Source organism: Cyrtonyx montezumae, unplaced genomic scaffold, assembly GCF_038088225.1.
Source record: "Cyrtonyx montezumae isolate F1298 unplaced genomic scaffold, pur_monq_1.0 scaffold_39, whole genome shotgun sequence".
In the NCBI taxonomy this organism is placed as follows: Eukaryota; Metazoa; Chordata; class Aves; order Galliformes; family Odontophoridae; genus Cyrtonyx; species Cyrtonyx montezumae.
In genome coordinates, this window is record NW_027072044.1 from 1,566,094 (window position 1) to 1,584,457 (window position 18,364).

Here is an 18,364-nt window from a genome sequence, read left to right on the forward strand (position 1 = left end):
GCTACTGTAATAATAGAAACCACAAAGTGCTTGTATCTCTGGTATTTATTTTTAAAAGTTTCTTCCATCCCAGCCTGTCAGGGAGACATCTTGGTGGTACTGACTCATGTGAATGAAGGAGCTGTGACACAGGAGGACGAAGTTAGAGGAGGCATTCCAAATACTGCCAGATATTCATCCCTTCGTTTCCTCTTACCCTCTTTTGGTTTATGCTGTCACTTAAGAACCAAGCACCTGGTCTGTGTGCTTCATCTCATACACCTTCTCCTTCTGCCTTTACAGATACAACATTACAACGGGTCTATACCCCTTTGAAGGGGATAATATATATAAGTTATTTGAAAACATCGGGAAAGGTGACTTCACAATTCCAGAGGATTGTGGTCCTCCACTCTCAGATTTATTGAGAGGTGAGTCTCCCAGGTGACTCTGAGTGAATGGGTAAAATGTACAGGTTCAACAAGTGCTCAGCTCGTAAAGACCAGGGCAGAGCTTCGTTCCAAGTATTCTGTGATGGTATAGAATCCTGTTGGAAAGGGAGGTAGGCTTATTTATCTTGGGCTAAGACTGAAAGATAATACTGGTCTTCTCCTGATGTACCCTAAACCCTTGATGGGCTGCACTTTGTAAAGTTGGTTCTTAACATTGATTCTTGTGCTCTAAGCAGCTTGTAAATGTGGACACAAAGCTTACAAGGTTAAATTTAAAATGGCAGGTGAGAACGCTTGATTCAATTCCTTGCCCAGGCTTTCTGCATTGTGAAATACAGAGTACTCAGGTTCTGCTGTCCTTCCTCATCAGATTCTGCTCTCAAAGTGCTTTAGTAGTTGGGGATAAGTGTGGGTGAGTGGCTGTGGGGTACAGAGGAAGCTGAGTCAGCTTTGCTTCCTGCTGTCCACAGTGTCATCAGGTCTGCTCCTGGTATGGGTGTTTGTTGCTAAACCAGGGGGCTGTCTGCTTTAACTGTGCTGAGGACAGCACAGTGCTGCTGCAGTCCGTGGCTTGCCTCAAACATTAAGAGTTTCAGAGCTTTTACAGCCTTTATTTACCCTACAAGTGGCAGCTACTGGCTTCTCTGTCTCTGCAGTGCAGGCTCCCTGTGAGCTCCTTGTTTGAGGCTGATTCAGCTCCACTGGCCTTAATACTGAGGATGAAATAAATAATCTGCATGTGTTTTATGAAGCATCACCTGGCCTCAACAGCTTTTGGAAACCGTAGCATGAGGTGTAGCTACAGATGTGGCTACTACTGAAGGGCCAGCAATTCCGGCTGCTGTGCTGTGTGCCCCAGGCAACAATGTCCCAATCAATGTGTGTTGTTTGCTTTGAGAATGCTGACTCAAAGCACAGCAGCTTTTTATGAGCTCAGGATTTGCCCAAGTGAAGTAAATCCAAAGGTTCAACTAGCAGTCTTTTAAAGCATCCAGCAGAAGTAGTTGAAGTTTGTGGTAAGCCTCACAGCTGCACTTAGCATCATCCCCAGAGAAAGGGATTGTGGTGGTTGTGTTGTCTTTTCTTATCCTTGGGATATCGATAGCTTCAAACCTTTATGCTCCATTAGTAGAATAACGCCCTATTGTTTTTCCATCCCCTGGTGTCAGAATCTCTTACTTTTCCTTCTGCATCATTTTAAACAAGGAGCCTTGCAGCTGCTGCCCCTGTGCACAATGTGAGTGTCACTTCTTCCATCTAGCCACTATCTGCCTTTCCCCCTTCTGTCTTTGGGTGCTGCAGAGATGCATCCCAGGTGCATCTGGTAGCAGAGGAGCTCATCTGGGGGCATGTGGTTATCTGTCTTTATCAATTTTGCTGTTTCTTCCAGGACAGTAGGAGATATAAAGATTCCTTTTGCTGTTCTCCCTCCGATCCACCTCAGAACATTCTCCCACTCCTCTTGTGGTATGCACTTGCTGCACAGCAAAGCTGGTGAAAGCTTTAATTCTCCTTGCTTGGTGTGGCACTCTTCTCTTTCTAGGATCACAGGATGGCTTGGGTTGGAAGGGTCCTCGAGGATCATCATGCTCCAACCTCACTGCTGCAGGCAGGGTTGCTAACCACTAGATCAAGTAGTCAGACTGCCCAGGGCTCCATCCAGCCTGGCCTTGAGCACCTCCAGGGATGAGGCATGCCCAGCCTCTCTGGGCAGCTGTTCTAGAGTTTTGCCCCCCTCTCACTGAAAAACTTCCCCCAGTATCTAATCTAAATCTTCCCTCCTTTCGTTTAAAATAATTCCCCCTTATTCTATCACTGTCTACCCATGTAAAAAGCTGATTTCCTTCCTGTTTACCTGCCTCTGTGTCCAGGTAGATGACATCAGGTGCCCTTCCTTTGTCCATCAATGCCATCACTCCATCACAGAAGGCCACCAGGTGGGTCAGGCACTCCCTTGGTGAAACTATCTCAAATCACCTCCACATCTTGCATGTGCCTTAACATGTCTTCCAGGGTTCTGTGACCTTCCCAGGCACAGAGGTGAGGTTCACTGGCCTGTAGTTCCCTGGATTCTCCTTTCTTATCAATGGGAGTGATGTTTCCCTTTGTCCAGTCCCTGGGGACTTCATCTGACAGCCACAACTTTTTAAATATGATGATGGGTGGCTCAGCAACCACATCAGCCAGCTCCTGACAGAGCCTGATGGCAACACGTGCACTGAGCACCAGAGCTGAGCCTTGCAGGGGTGACACTGCGTGGCTGTGGTGGCAGAACTGGAGTTCATGTTTTTCCTTCATGCTTTTCCTTCTGAACATCTGCTTTTCCTGGTAGGTGCCTGCTGCTGCAGCAGGCTGAAATGGACCCCAGGGCTGCAGATCAGGCATCAGTGGTGGGCTGCTGCTTTCCTATAGCAGCACAGATTCCCACAACTCAACTCTGTCTCACTGTAGATTATATTTTGCCATTGTGTTGTTTCTAAACGACTGTTAGAGCACTCTGCAGTGCTGCAGGCATTCATTCTGTCCTTAATGTAAAGAGAATTCAATGTGCTGCAAAGTGCTTGTTTCCTCTCCGGCTGTAGGAGTTATGTTGACCGTTGTGGCAGTTTGCCCATGAAATGAGTGCTTGAATTCACTTCTTAAGGTTTCCTGTCCTGTAGTTCACCACTTTTGAAGCAGTGTTTTTTTTTTCTTTTTTCCCCTTGTTGTCACTTCTCTTTTCCATGTTTCAGAAAAGCAGATTTTAGAGGACCTAAAACTTCTGTGGTATTTGACTTGGGAAGAGGCTTGTGTGGCAGTGTACTTCAACCAATCAGTTGGGATGCTGCCCCTCTTCTTGTCCCATAATCAGAAACAAAGCTTTAGCTGTACTCCTCACTGATGGAAAAGGGTCTGGGTCTGTTCTGCCCTCTGTGTCTGCAGTCAGAAAGGATGTGCCAGAATGGAAGCATCTGCAAATCGCCCTAAGGTTCTTCTGTCAGCATCTGCACGCGACTTATTGACTCCTGTGCAGTTCACTTCTGAACAAGAAAAATGCAGAGGGTGAGCTTTATTTCCCCTCTTCTTCTAACATACTTTCATTAACACTCTGCATTAGACACTCGGGTTTATGTCCTGGCTCTGTTGCAGGGTGATCTTGTGACTGGGAATGGGTTGGTTGGTTTCTCAGCATTCTATTCTCTTTCTTTTGTACAACTGCCGTGACCTTAAGTTTTCAGGGTTGCATTTTCTGACAGCAGTAGGATACTTTAATGCTTCCAGGCCCCTGAGCTGGGCCTGTAACCATCCAGCATTGTGTCCTGCATGTGTGATCCAGGACTTAAGGTTTGTCTGCAGAGGAGTTTCTGGTCAGAGCCCTGGTTGTGTTTGTGGAGGATGAAGGAGAGGGGAAAAGCTTTTTCTGCTTTGTACTGATGGCTTAAAAAGTTGCTGAGTTAGAGACTCTGGAGTAAAACCCAGGTTGAATTCAGTAAACTCTAGCTGTTGGATTTCATCCTGCCTCTGATGAAACATACTTCAGACTGTGCTGTCTGCTTTTCAAGCAGCCACTCTACATGATGTAACACTGTGCTTGTTCAGGATTATTAAAAATCTGTGAGCTGTGGTCTATGACAAGGAGTTCAAGACAGGATTGTGGTCTCTGGTGCTCACACTGCCCCTTGGCACAGTTTGAAAGGAGTTTGAGAGTGCTGTAACGAGCATGACATCCCATGTATGGGCACAGCAGGTCCTTCTGGAATCCCATGGGGTAGAGGCTTGCAAGTCAGGCATCTTCCAGACTATTCTCCCTTTTGCAGCTCTCTTCTCCTCTCGCAGATGATCTGCGTGGAGATCTTTACCGTAAATGGTAGAGAGAGTGTGTGTGGTTACTGTGGACAGACGCTCTTGATGACTGGTGAACAGTACATGATGTTTTGTTGTGATGAGATCGCTCTTCAGTGCAGGACTTCAGCCACAGGCCTGCCACAAGTGAGTCACAGCTGAGCACATCAGTGTCCATTTTCGGTGATTGGATGTTCTGTTTTCTTTCAAACATTGCCCAAAGTTACAGTCCTTTTCCTCAAAGAAAGCTTTCTTGTTCATTTACCTTATTTATGCCTTTTGAATTGCATGTAGGAAAAAAAAATACTGCTCTATGCCATAGCAGTTTGTGTCTGGTGCTGGCAGGTTGTTTGGGGAGGCTGTGGAGCTGACATCCTTGGAGGAAGAAACTAGAAACCCCACTGGGCACAGTCGTGGGTGAGGTGCTCAGGTGGAGGGTGCAGTGGGTGATCCCAGGGGTCCCTTCCAGCCTCCCCTTAACTGCAGCTAGGGCAGTTCTGAGGTGTTTCTGCATTAGTGATGGCTTAGCTGAGGAAGCAGCTTGGAATTAGCCTGATGGAAGCACCTTGCTGTTGCACTACAAGTGTTTCCTGAATTTTACTATCCTGCATCGATCCTTTCTCTGCTGAGGGTGGTTCAGATTTCTCTTCCCTGCTCTTTAAGCCCATCTCTAAATGCACTTTTGGTGGTGATCCTTACAGCAGACATAACTAAGCTGTACAGCTTTTTGGCACTGGCACTAATTGCTTCCTGCCACGCACTCCCAGCTCAGGTCCAGTTGCAGCCCAGTCTGCTGGTTGCTTGTTTTGTAGGGCTTTGTTCTGCTTGTGGGAGAAAATACCCAATGTAAGGAAGTGCTCTCAAGGTTGAGGGTTCTTGAGCAAGGAGCTGTTGCTGTAGCTCGCGTCAGCTCAGCTGTGTGACGTAGCCATGTCATGGGTTTTGTGGTCTCAGCAGGGCAAGTGTGCATTTCTGGTAAGTCCTTGAATGCTGAGAGCTCTGGTGCATTGAGTTCAGGAGGTCAGATGCTTGTGCTGCACCTGGCAGAAGTTTTCTCATGGTTGGTTGTTCGTAACCTTCATCACAGAGATATAATGTAGATCAGTAGTGATGCCATCTGCTTAAAGCTGTTTGTGCTGTCATCAGCACTGATAAACCTTTTCAGATTGCCATGGGAAACAGCATGTTGGTTTCTGAGGGGAGAATAACGTCAGTCCTTTCGTAGTGTACCTTTTCTTGCCATATTCCCTGGTTTTGAGCACCTCTTAGACAAGCAGACGTGGCAGTGGGCTGGATCCCCAGCCATGAGTTTTCTGAAATCCTGTTTGGTTTGGTGTGATGCACTGGACCAGGCTTCCACAATGTGTTTTCCCAACCCCAAGCTTTTCGTCCCCTTCCCAGAGTCTTCAGAAGTGCATGCTCTGAGAACCAGGAGCACTGTCTAAGGAACCTGCTCTCAGATTTGGCATTGAGACTCAGCTCAGTGCTTTTAGGAGCAGGTGGTGGACTTCTGCATCCCTGTTGGGCATGTGGTGGCACAGGATAAAACTGGTGCTGAAGAAACCCTTTATCTGCTGGAGGGGAAAAAAAAAAGATGACTATAAAAGCTTGTTTCCTGAAGCACGCCCTTGTTTGGAGTGTGCAAGTCTTGCAGAGATGTAGGTACACTCAGTGGTGGCTTCCTGTTTTTTGGTTTTGGTTGTTTGGTGTCATTACAGTCATCCCTGGGTCGTCACTGTTAGTAGTGTGATGCAGACCGAACTGACAAGATATTGCTGATCAGCTCTGATCACACACTGTTGATTTCTCTCTTCTAATACCTTTGTTAGCAGCACTGCAGACTCTCATCTGCAAGGCCCTTCCTTGCAATTCCTCATTTGAATGGCAGTTTCTCATTCCAGCCCTCTGTTCCCAAGTGCTCATCTGAAGATACCTCTTTCTGTATTTTCCATGTCCTCTTTCTCTCCTTGTGAGACATCCTGGTTCCCTCAACTCACTGCAGGCTCCTGTTCTCTGACCTCTTCCCAAGGCCCTGCTCCTTATGTTGGTGCCTCAAGAGCAGTGAGAGGCTTTTATTGCAGAAGCAAAACTGCTTGTGATGTGTAGCAGCAGTTTAACATCCATGAGGTGGATGTGTTCTTGGAAGGGATTTTGCATTCTGCTGGATGACACTCATTGGGTCCCATTGGACAGTGTCTGAAGAATACAGCAATATTCCCTGTCTTCTGTGGAGTTGTGAAGCTTTCTCAGGATTGTGGAGCAGAGTGGGCATCTCATAAGACTGCTTTTTAAGGAATCCTCCTTCTTTTCCAGGAGGAAAACTGATAAACTATTCTCTCCACATTCCCCTCTCCTCACCCTAATCCTAGTGATCCTAGCAACAGGTGCCAGAAATCAGAACTCTGGCTGAAGGACGGATGATGGGATGGGCTGTAGGATCATTTGTGTCAGTCCTCCCCAGCTGTACTTCCAGAATAGAATGCCACTGGACTGTAGAGTTTCTGGGATGCTGAGCAGATGGATGTGTCATGCCTAAGGCCTGGACTCTTCCACAGGGAAAGTTCAATAGCATTACCTATGAAATGCAAAATCTTGCTGCTCTTTGCCTGGAGACACGTTTGGGCTTGTGATCTGGGGCTGTACCGATCTGTCCCTACGGGGGGAAGGAGGGAAAGGTCATATCCACCTTGCAGGTGGGGAAGCTGAGGAGCAGACTTGATCAGGAGTCAGCAATGGGGTTGGGGTTTGAGCTGAGCTCCCTGGGGCTGATGCAGCAAGCTTTTCTGCAGGTAAAGGTGCCTGGAGCTGCCAGGAGGGCCAGACACAGGGCCAGGGTGGTGGGAGGGAAGGGCAGCACTTTATGCTTCTTGTCTTCAGCTTGGCTGAGAGCATCTGTGATCACACCTGGACTTTTTCTCCTTCTTTTCAGGGATGCTTGAATACGACCCAGCCAAGAGATTTTCAATACAGCAGATAAGGCAGCACAAGTGAGTGTTCAGCTTCTTCCTATTAGTCATTCTCTTTCTGCTTCTTATGCTAATGTACCTGTGCTATTGCTCTCAACTCATTTTTCCTTTTGACAGCAGACACATGGAAGTCACTAGATAACCTTCCTCCAGCTCTGCTGGAGCTCTGGCAACATCCACTTGGCTTTTTTTTTTCCCCCTTCCTATTAGAGCATCCAGTTAAAGCATTTGAATTGCTAACTGGCAAATAATGAATATGTGGAAAGTATGTTTCTAGTGTGACTGGTTCTTGATATTAAGGGTTCTGGGTAATTTGTTTCAGAGGCCAGTTAGTACTGATGGAGCAGGGGTTCCCTGAAGCTGGTTTCAGTAATGTGCTGGTTTTCTGGACAGGCTGGTGACAGAAATAACTCTTGGTATTTACTCCATATGGAATCAGTATGTTCCAGGACAATGGGATTTTTTTTCCTTTTCTCTTTAATGTCATTCTCCTCCTTCCTCCATATCCTCTGCTTTATCCTCCCCTTTGTCTGGGGGGGTGATGGGGGGGGGGGGAGAGGTCGTTATCTCTGAGAGGATTTTTTTTTCCTTTTTTAAAGGATCTGTTTGAACATGCTGCCTCTGAGCAGAGATTTCCTGGGCGGATAAAAGTACAAGAACAAAAAAGCATCATAAGGATGCTTCAGTGCGGAGGCTGCATTAGCTTATCTCCTGTTTGAATAGGAAGTGCTTCTGAGGACATGCAGAGCTGCCTGCTGGACCACAGATGCTCAGCAGAGGTCCTGCCTACAAGCTTGCCCAGAAAGCTTTTGGGAGCCTTGTAAAAACAAGGCTCTGATCCTGTAGGGCAACGGGCCTGCTTTGTGCTGCCTGCAGGCAGGAAGAGCACTGTTTCTATTTTTTGTTTCTTTCTCGGAAAAAAAAGAAAAAAGAAAAAATAAAGTGGCAGTGGGTAGCAGTGTGCTGTCAGATCACGATCCCTGGTAGATGTTGTGGCATGAGAGACGTCTGCAGGAGCTGCAGAACAAAAAGCAGTCAGGCTTGAACTGCACCAGCATTCTGCAGGGGAGCAGCTGCAACTGCCCCTGCAAAGATCAAAGGGGCCTGGGGGGTGGGGGGGCAAGTCTCGTGTAGCTGCCTGGGCAATTAATTAAGCAGTCAGGCAGAGTCTCTTAATAGTAGCCAAGTGCTGTGCATTGGTTGTTTCACAGGTCTGGGAGATGATAGGAGCAGGCATTTGCTTTTCAGGAGTGCCTTTCCCCGTGCATATGCTTCCCGGTAAAATAGTGGGCCACAAAGGAGCCTGCTTGGGGCTGCCCTCTTAAATGCTGCATAGCATTTAAAACGCCCTATAGAGCTGATCTTGGAAACAATAGCTCCTGCTGTTACTGACAGTCCTTCTCCCATCTTCCTCTGAGGGCTAGAGAGCTTCAAGCAAAGCACTGTATTCTTTTGTGGTGCTCTGTAATGAAGTAGTTCTCATTGCAGCGATGTGGAGTGGTGAGCAGCTGCCACATGGTCCAACTGATGCCTTGTCAGTAAGCACAGTGAGGAAGCAGGGCAGGAATTAAATCTATGGAATAGATTGCAGGGATTTCAGTGGAAACACTGAAATGCCAAAAGCACTTGTTCTTCACCAACCCTGTGGGCCCAGGTGTCGCACCCTAAGCTTGGATGTTGTCCCCTAAGCTTGTGACAGTGTGGGTGGTTCTCATGTGTCACTGTCTGCCAGGATTTGAGCTACTTACCTGGCTCCTTCTGTACCTGATTTTGTACTTCTCCCACGTGACAGGGAGCTTTTGCATCAGCTCCTTCCAGGTGGAAGCCAGGAGGTTTCTCTAGAGCCCCTGCCTGGAGGTAGCAGGAGGAAATAGAGCATGCTCCTCGCATGGGGTCAGCAGCATCTCTGTGCTGTGTGGGCACAGCTGCTGCTGGTGAGGCTTTAATCTCATAGCACCATAGAGGCTATACCTGCAAACACAGGAGCATTTCCAAGGCTTAGTCTCTTATTAGTTTTCTGTGAGCTTAGCCAGTGCTTCTTAACAGGCTTTTCTCCCCTATTAGTAATTGCCTCCTTCCTCCTGCTGTGGCATCCTAATAATTACATCACTCACAGCAGAGCCTGCAGCCTTGGGCTTCAGATGTGGCTGTCCATCTCCTGTTTGTGGGGCAGCACTGTGCTGAGGAATCTGGCTCTTGGTTCTCTCTTCTTTTTCCCTAAATAGAAGCAAGCTTTGCCCTCACGCTTAACCAGACCCTGCTTTATTGAGAACTGAACAAAGCAATCAGAAGGACAGTAGGCAGTCATTCAGATACTGTCAGAGGGTTTTGGGGAAAGCATTTTGGTAGGAAATGCCTTGATTTCTAGAATTTGTAGACTTCTGGTTGAGGTGGAGGGAGGAGTGATAATCAGTGATGATTTTGGGCTCCTAACCCTGTCGAGCTGTGTGGATGGCAGTGTTTCTCCTAATCTATGAGACTTAATCAGTGGATGTGGCAAATACTGAGCAGGAATTGAGTGCTGCTTGGTGAAGCACCATAGCTGCTGGAGGTGGCTCGATGGGGGGCAAGCAAGGGCACATCAGTTCCTCCCTTTGTTCTATTCCAAATGCTTTTCCCCTGCAGTGGCAACCCAGTCTGAAGCATTCTTGCAGGACAAATTTGCCCAGCCTTACATCTGCCAGCTGCCTTCCTCCTCTCCTCACTTCTGCTGCTGAGTCTTGCATCAAATTCGTGTTTCAGCACTTTCTCTTAATTCAGCAGGACCGAGCCCACTTCTCTCAGCCCATTTCTTGAAGGCTTGAAATGCATTTCAAAGCAGCGCACGCAGTACAGCCCCAGGATTTATAAACTGAAATGAATTAAAACTCTTCCAGCCTGTCATCAAGGTTTCTGAACCACCAGAATCTGACCCCTGAATTACAATGAACGAGCCTTGAAACCTGCCTTCCCCACAAGGATCTGGGCCAGGATGATGCTCAATGAAAACTGACACTTTTAGTTCACCTCCGTGACTGTTTTGTACTCCTGGCTGGGGGTGTGGGGCAGTGAGGAGGTGCTGCTGAGAGTTGGGGAGCGAGCAGCCTGCTCCCTGCAGATCATTCACAGTCTCCTCTCCAGCTCGTGCTTTTGCTGAAGGGCTTAATGCTTGTACACTGCAGTTTGTAACTAATTCACTGACCCTGCTGCAGCACTTAAAGTGATGAAGTGGATGCAGAATTCTACCTCTGTCCCTTGTTTCCAAGGCAACCATCTTGCCTTCCTTCTCCAGAAGTGTCACACATAATTTGTTCAGTCATAGATACGTTTGCAAGAGTTTATAGCAAGGAAGGGAAGGCACTTGCAACTCTTGTTAGCTGTGGTGCTTGCTGGTATGCTGTGCTGCTGCTGCTCCTGACTGCTGGGGTCACCCCGAAGGTTGGGAGCACGGAGCTGCTGGGTGCTGGGCTGTGCTGCACACCTGGGCTCTGCAGCCCTGGGGACCCTGCTCTGTCCCTCTGGGTTCCTTCTCAGGTGCTGAGTGTGCTTCTTGGCTTCTGTGCCCAAATTGGAGGCTTTTCCTTAACCTGTGCTGTGATGCACGTACTGCTAGACTCTTCCCACCCCTTTGCTATGGTGTCATGCAGAGATCTCTCCTTGTGTTCGTGATGTGAGCTCTCTTCCTTTCTTTTCCTGCAGAGGCACCTGGGTCTGCCTCACTTTCCTGTGGCAGGCACATGGGAGGGGGAGAGGCTCTGGTTTTCTTCTGCCCACGTTTTGCAGCTCGGTTTCGTAACGTAACTGTCTGCTGCGTGAAAGGAAAGTGAGTCTCCATCTGTGCACAGAACACCTCTCCTCCTTCTGTAGGAGTCTGAACTGTGACCTTTGGGTCTTGCATCAGTGAGGGCAAAGCTGCTTCTCTTACCTACTTGTTTTTTTTTTTTTCAATGAAACTGATCTGAAGAGGAGAGCATCTCTTCCTGCTCCAGGAGTTGGAGCAGTGGCTGCAGGGGCTGTGCTGCATGCCTGCTGAGTGGGGCACACATGCAGTGGGCTGCTTCTCGTGGTGACTGTGACCTTTCTGTAAGCTTGGAGCTCACAGGCAGCACCATGGGAGGTGGCAGAGTGCTCATGGCTGCTCCTCACTGGCAGGACAGCGATCTGCAGCCCAGCATCTGCTTGCAGAGAAGTCTGTCCATATCCAAAACAAGCAAACTGAAATACTTGTGGCCTAGAATGGGAAGTGAATTAGCTGTAAGTATTTGGAAGCAGCAGCTGTGCTTACTGATTCTTATTTTAACCTTGCTTATACCAGAACTTGAGAAGAGCAGAGTGATGACTTCTGATGTAAAATTTGAGCTGGGAAGCAGCAAACCAGACAGACTCAATAAGCAGTGGTTGACCCAGGTCCCTTTTTTCATTCAGTCCTTGACCCTTGTTATCTTAGCTCCCTGTAGATCATAGCAGCTCTGTCTGGATGCTGCTCCTTATCTGGCAGGTTCACAATTAATGCTGTGCTGCTGCTGTCCAGAGCCTGTGCTTTGCAGGCATTCTCAACAAGCTTGCAAAGTAGTGAGAGGAGATCTCTTTGCTGCTGCTCCCTTAGCTCAGTTTTAAGGCCTGGGAGTGGCTAAAAATGGCCTCACGGGTCAGAGGATGCTCTGTGCAGGCAATGCTTCTGAGATCTGCAGAAGCTCATTTTCCTTCAACTGATAAAGCAGCAGCCTGCTCTCACTGGGTAAGCTGCTGTGTGTGCAATTGACTCAGAGATCATTGGAACAATTGTTTAGAAATAAATGATGAAATAGGCGCTCTGTCAGCAGCACTCTGACCCAGGCTGCGTTCTCGTGTCGCTCAGCAGCACCTTGAGCTGGAGCAGGGCATGTGGTGGAGCCAGTGGTCCTCAGCTGAAGAGCAAATCTTCACTAATCACATTTAGTGCCAGTGTAGAGAGCAGCATCTCTGTCCCTGCTGGAAAATTGCTTGCCAGGAAATACTCTGCTACTCCATAAAGAATTGCTTGAGGCTCCTTCCAAGCGGTCTTTGATTTTCTTAGAACTTCAATGAATTTCTCTGCTCACTCTATAGCCTCATTACCATGTATGCATATGCAAGTACTTGAAATCACCTCCCAGAGGATGGGATCATTATGACTGGAGTACAGTGATTCAGGTTTCAGCTGTTAATAAAAGCCTATTTTTACTCTCCTGGTAAGTAGGACAGAAGGAAAGAAAGAAGAGGCAGAGCTGAAATGCAGCAAAATAAAAACACTAGCTGCTGGAGGTTTGTAGGCTTTCTCCCTTTAAAGTATTTCTTTCTTTGGCAGTCATTCTGATCTCATTTCTTCTGTATATTCCACTCTCCTTGTGTCTCTGGCACTTAGTTCCAGTGCCCCTGGCAGGAATAGCTGATGATGGCTGTGCTGGGTGCTCTGTTCCTGTGCTCAGTGCTCCTGCCAGGCTGGATCAGCCCAGGCGCGGTGTGCTGTCTTGGCAGTCACTTCCTTGATGAAAGCAGTCTCCCAAGGAAAGGAAATCAAATGATCAAATTAGGAGAGCTGTGTGCCACGCACATCGCCAAGGAAGCCAGCCATGGCATTTGCTGAAACTGTTGCCCCAAATCTAGTTATGCTGGACCTGTTGACTTCCTGCTGGTCCAGCAGCTGGGATGAACTTTCCTTCACTCGTGTAATGCTGCTCAGTGAACCAGAGGTCAAACTTGACACGCTCTGTCACTTTGCTAAATGATGCTGCTTTCGCTGGGCTGCTGGTGTAGGAACACTGGTGGATCCTTGTCAGTGCCAAACTGGGATGTGCTGACCTCCCAGCTGACTGGGGGTCATCCCTCCATGCAGTCTGAACAGGGAAGGGCCAGATGCAGTTCTGTGTGTGACAGCAACCTGCTCAGTGACTAACCACAACAGATTTCGTGATTAAACCTTACCTTCTGAGGTAGGGACTGCCTCACTGCTACTGCAGAAGGCAGGATGCTGCCTTCCTCAACGACCTGATCATTGCAGAAGAAAACTGGAGGATGCCAGCTGTGAAGCAGGGCTTCTGAGCAAAGGTCCACCTCTCTCTACCTCTCTTTTCAATCCCAGTTGAGTCGTCCCAGGAGTTATGCTTTCGCTCTTCTCCTAACTCCTTCCTTCTGCTGAGTGACTTTATTAGAATGCCACTTCTACAAGAGGTGAGCAGACAGTGAAACAATATTTTTAGATCTCTCTGCTTTTGAGGTGTGTTTTCAGTTTATTCTGAGGCAGCACACTTTTGTGCCCTACAGTACGGTGTGAGAGCAAGAGGGAAAAAAATCTTAGACTTTCTAGGCTACCTCCTGCTGTGGAAGACTCTAAGTGTCCCTTTGTGCAGATAAGTGGCATCCACATAATATTTAGCAAGATGAGCATAAGAGTGCAGTTGATATGATGAGATTTTGTTTCCTTTCTTGCTGTGCAAGACCAGGAAGAATGGGTCCCAGTGCTCAAATGACATCCAGCTCGCAGTGCAAGGGGAGGGGACTGATATCAGTGCCTGTCAGGAGAGCAGGCTGCGTTTAGAGGATGGTTATGAATGTGGGAAGTGCAGGCACGTGCTGCCTGCCATGGTGTAACACTGCCTTGGTAGCTCTCTTTAAACTCCATGTACCTTTGAATTGGGGTGGAATGGGATCATCCCATACCATTGGGGATTTCTCTGTGCCTTCTGAAAAGTGACGCTGTACTGATGGGATTTTACTCTTGGACCCTTTGCAGCTGGTTTCGTAAGAAACACGCTCAGGCAGAGACTCTGGTGCCCATACCTCCTAGCCCAGAAACAAAGGACAAGTGGAGAAGTATGACGGCGGTGCCTTATCTGGAAGATCTGCATGGCTACAATGAGGACGAAGATGATGACTTGTATGACATTGAAGATGATATCATCTACACTCAGGACTTCACAGTACCAGGTAGGAGAGAATGATGCTGGGATGAGAAGGGCAGAAGTGATTCTTCCCTTGTCCATTTAAAGTTTTTGAGGAAAGGCTTTGCGATCTGAACACATCCTCTCGCCAGTGGAAGGGAGTATTGATTATGAAGTGATGTGAGTGACTCACAGTGAGTGAGCCATGATGCTGTGGGTGCTTTGGTCCTTGATTTGATCAGCCAGGATGTCCCTTCCTGCGTGCTGCCCATCTGCTGATTTCCTTCCTCCATCCAGTAATAGCGTGCTCCTGCTGAACTGTTGTTCAAGCACACTTAATTCTCTTGGTTGGCTTTGCTAGACTCACTGAGTTATTTTGGAGCACAGCCCTGAAATGACTCAGTGTTCAGAATAGATAGCACATCTGGGTGCTCGTAGCCTTATGCTGAGCCTTTTTTTCTGCTCTAGTCTTGGTAACTTGGCTGCAGAATTGCCCCTTTCTGTATGGGGAACCTCCTTTTGTTTTAAGGTAAGCCAACCAAGTAGAGTGGGGAGTGTGGACTCAGCCATGTGGTTTTTGCAGAGTGGTGGTGATCAAGCAGCAGTCTTTCTATGGCCCCTGTACGCTCATGAACAAAAGACTGAAGGCAAAGCTTGCTCAGTTTTACAGCTCTCGTAGCAGCAGTGCTGATTCACTTTACCACAGTGTGACAGGAGTTATCTGGCTCTGAGCTTTCCTGGTCAGGAAAGCCCTGGTTTCTGTAGCTCAAGAGTAACCACACTTCTTTCTCAATGACTGCTCGGTGGGCTTCTGTGGATCTGAGTAAAATCAAGGACTGCTTTTACCTGTGCAGAGGTCTTGTACCTGAAGGCTTTGTTTTTTCTTCTGTGTTTTCTGGTTAGATGGAAACTACTTTCTGAAACACAAGCACAGAAGAACAAGTGTCAGGCCTTGAATAGCAGTAAGCCTCATTGTGCCCAAAACTCCTTTGGGAATACCCAGAACTTCTTTGGGAGAACCCAGCTTGCTCCTCCTGGCAGAGCTTTCCAAGAGAAGAGCTGGGACAGCTTAGCTTAGAGCCAGGCTCGCTGGGCCCTGTGCTGGGTGCCACCCCTGGGTGCTCAGCTCTGCGGCTGCATGGGTTTGTATGTGGGATAGAGGTGGAGCCTGCTGAGATGAAGGCAGCCACATCAAAGTGAAGCAGATCTGTTTCCAAGTGCTGATTCACTGGTGACAGCTGGGTAATTTATAACCTTTTCTAATCGAGCTGATGTCCCGGTGCCAGCTGGGTGACCTGCAGAGCTCTGTCCTTTGCTCTCTCACATCCCACAGGGTTTTCTGTTAGAGTCTGACCAGAGCTGGACCTTCCCTCTTGGCCTAGTGGAGGCTTTATGGAAGGAGGAATCCTTTTAAAAATGTGATAGGCTCTCAGAAGCATGTATTTAATTGCTAAGGCCTTGCTAGTTACAGAATAGGACTTGGCAGGTGTTGTCAGAGGTTGCCCATTTCCCTCTACAAGGACTCCTGCCAGCAGCAGCCCATGTGCAAGTGCTCAAGATGTGAAAAAGTGCCCGGTCTTGAGAAAATCATAACCAGTATCACTCACTGCTCTGTTTTGTTTTTTAAATTTGACCTTTTCCACCTCTTGGAGCTGGTTTGGAAAGGAAGAAAGGTACGGTTGGTCTCTCTGCCCATAACCTCCCTTGGAGGGCCAGGCTTCCCGGCTGAGAAGCTGCAAGAACAGATCTGTTGCAGCTTGCAGCCAAAGCCAAGAGCCCACAGGATAGTCTGTTACTGCGTTTTTGGCATCAGCATAGAGAAATAAGCTTGTGCATGTCTCTAACAGCGCCCTGTTGCTTTCCTTGTGCGTTCCCAGCTGCAGAGGAGGAAGCTGAGGCAGGGTGTAGAGGAGAGAGCGGAGTGCTGGGAAGCCATGGCAAGCTGTGTGCAGGAGGAGGCTGTGCTCCCACTGGAAACAGGCACGGAAGAGGAGTGAAGGTTAGCCTAGGCCCCAGAGCACTGCCCTCTTGGGCTTCCAGTGGCCTGAGCTAATGGCTAGTGCTTTTAACCCAGGGCTGGCTGAAAAGGAAAGCTCTATGTGACCTACCTTAAAGGCTGTTCCTCTACCCGTGCCCCCCAGGCTGCTGCTGCAGACCTGCCCCACAGGATCCTATCTCTTCTCACTCCAGCTCAAGTTTATTTGAAACTTTTAACTTCTTCAGTGCTGAGGAGCTTGTGTTGCTGCCTGGTTTGTAATCTTTGTGATTAAAAAAGTGAAAACTGAGGAGGACTTGGGAAATCAGAGAGTGACTGTGTGTCCAGCAGGCTCAGGTTAGGTCTCACTGTTCTGGTTGCTGCTGAGCATCTCTGCCCCACAGCACTGCAGCTGGGCATTGCACATTGTTGATGTGCTTGGATAAGGGCCGTTCCTGAAGTTCCTTCAAAGCAAAATAGTGGAGTGTGTGAGATCCTGTGCTGCATCTGCCACCTCCCTGCTGCCCCTCCTGCACAGGGAGCTGGGCTAAGCACTGCTGTGCAGGAGCCCTGCGCCCCTGGCTGTGCTGGGGTGATGTTCCCCCACTCGGGTGCCTCTGACAGTAGGAGATCACCTCCAGAGCAGTCATGTCAGCTGTTGTGCACTCCTAATGCAAACAGCGCTGTTTAAACCCAAATAAGGGCTGTCACATGAGAAGGTGACAGGCAGATTACTGGAAGATGTTTTGAGTTCTCTATGGAGCTTGTTCTGTTCCAGTGGGGTAAGAGAGCTGAATCTCAGTAGTGGTGCCCCGTGGACCAGGCTTCCCTTGCTAGGCAGTGGCTGGGTGGGCTGAGTGCTGTTTTGTTTCACTTAACTGCAGCGTGGTGATGGGTTTTAGCCTTCACAGTTATTTCAAGAGCTATTATTCTGCACTGGGAGGCAGTGGAAGAAAGCATCCTGCACCAGCCTGTCTCCAGGCCCTCATCCAGCGCTGTTCTCATAGTGATCATGGACTGAGGAGGATGTGCCCTGACAGGTGGGTTCCTGGGGGACATCAAACCCTGCAGTCTGGCTGCAGCCCCAGGGATCCCTGTGCAGCAAGAGGAGGGTTTCTCTGGGCTGTGTGCTGCTCTCCTGAGCAGCTGTCACATGGAGTCTTAGGCAGTGTGAACACGTGTGAATTCATGTTCCCAAACCACAGGCAGCATTTGAGCACGGGGTGCAGTTTTCTCCTGCAGACAAGTCACCTAAGGCCAAAGTCACCTTATTTTAAAGGGATCTTGGCCAAAAAAAGAGCATAAAACGAGGATAATGGGGCTGCAGTAGGCTGCCTGTGGGAGCAGTGGGGGTGAGGAGGAGCCCTGCGTGGTGCAGGAGGATGCTCTGTGTGGTTTGTATGGTGGGGGCAGCTCACACCAAGGATATGTTGTTGGTAGACTTTCCCAAGGCTTCTCCCAGGATCTTCTGACGTTGCTCAGCTCTGTGCCAGTGTCACATTTCTAACAGTGACGCCGTGTTAAAATGAGAATAAAGAAGCCAGCCCCCTTGGAAGTGACGGCTGAGCGGGGTTGTTGTGCTGGGCAGTGAGCTCAGGAGCACGCCTGACTCACAGGAGTGGGTGTTCAGGTGGGGAGGAGAGGAAGGAACCTCATTAAACCTTTCCTTCAGAGGAAGAAGGGGGTTCTGAGAAGGCACCGTTATTTTTAAAGGCCTCTTTAAAGATTCATGCAGCTCTTCAACGCTCTGTGCCCCCGGTTCAAATGATGTTAAACATCTCAGCAGAGGGGGGAGCAGCGTGCCTGCTTACCCAGGGCTGGGAGCAACTCACTGCCGTTGTGCTGTTCGTGTTCAGGTGCTCTGCTCCACTCCCCCCCCCTCATTGGCAGCTGTATGTGGCTCTGAGCTTTGTGTCCCCTCCCATAGAGGTGGCTCTGAGGCTGGAAAACGAAACCCTGGTGTTGGTGGTTTGGGGGGGGGGGGGGTGTGCATTTCTCACCACTCATCCATGTGTGTGTCTCCGACAAACGCAGCGATCCAAAAGCTCTCCACGGTTTTATTTGGGAACCTTTTCTATGCCTGAAGGAGCGGGATGGGGCCGCTAAGAGCCGGGAGAGGCAGCAGGGCCGTGCCTGCTCGATGCCTCTGGGCCCTCCTCTCCTCTCTCCCTCTCTTATTTTTAGCCCCGGGCTGCTGATGGTCGGTAGGATGTGGCTGCTCACACACACGCAGCGCTGGCCACGGCTTCCGCGGGGGCAGGCAGTTGCCAAGATTTCATCCTATGCTGAATT

General features: G+C 48.8%; 1 protein-coding gene across 1 annotated transcript in view; it reads left to right on the top strand.

Moving 5' to 3' along the window:
* STK11 (serine/threonine kinase 11) overlaps positions 1 to 18,364 on the top strand; it is a 33,132-nt gene that overhangs the window by 11,835 nt on the left and 2,933 nt on the right. Inside the window, exons 6-8 of the mRNA XM_065745926.1 lie at positions 283 to 410; positions 7,183 to 7,240; positions 13,950 to 14,143. Coding sequence (XP_065601998.1) covers positions 283 to 410; positions 7,183 to 7,240; positions 13,950 to 14,143 — 380 coding nt within the window. The remainder of the gene's footprint in view (positions 1 to 282; positions 411 to 7,182; positions 7,241 to 13,949; positions 14,144 to 18,364) is intronic.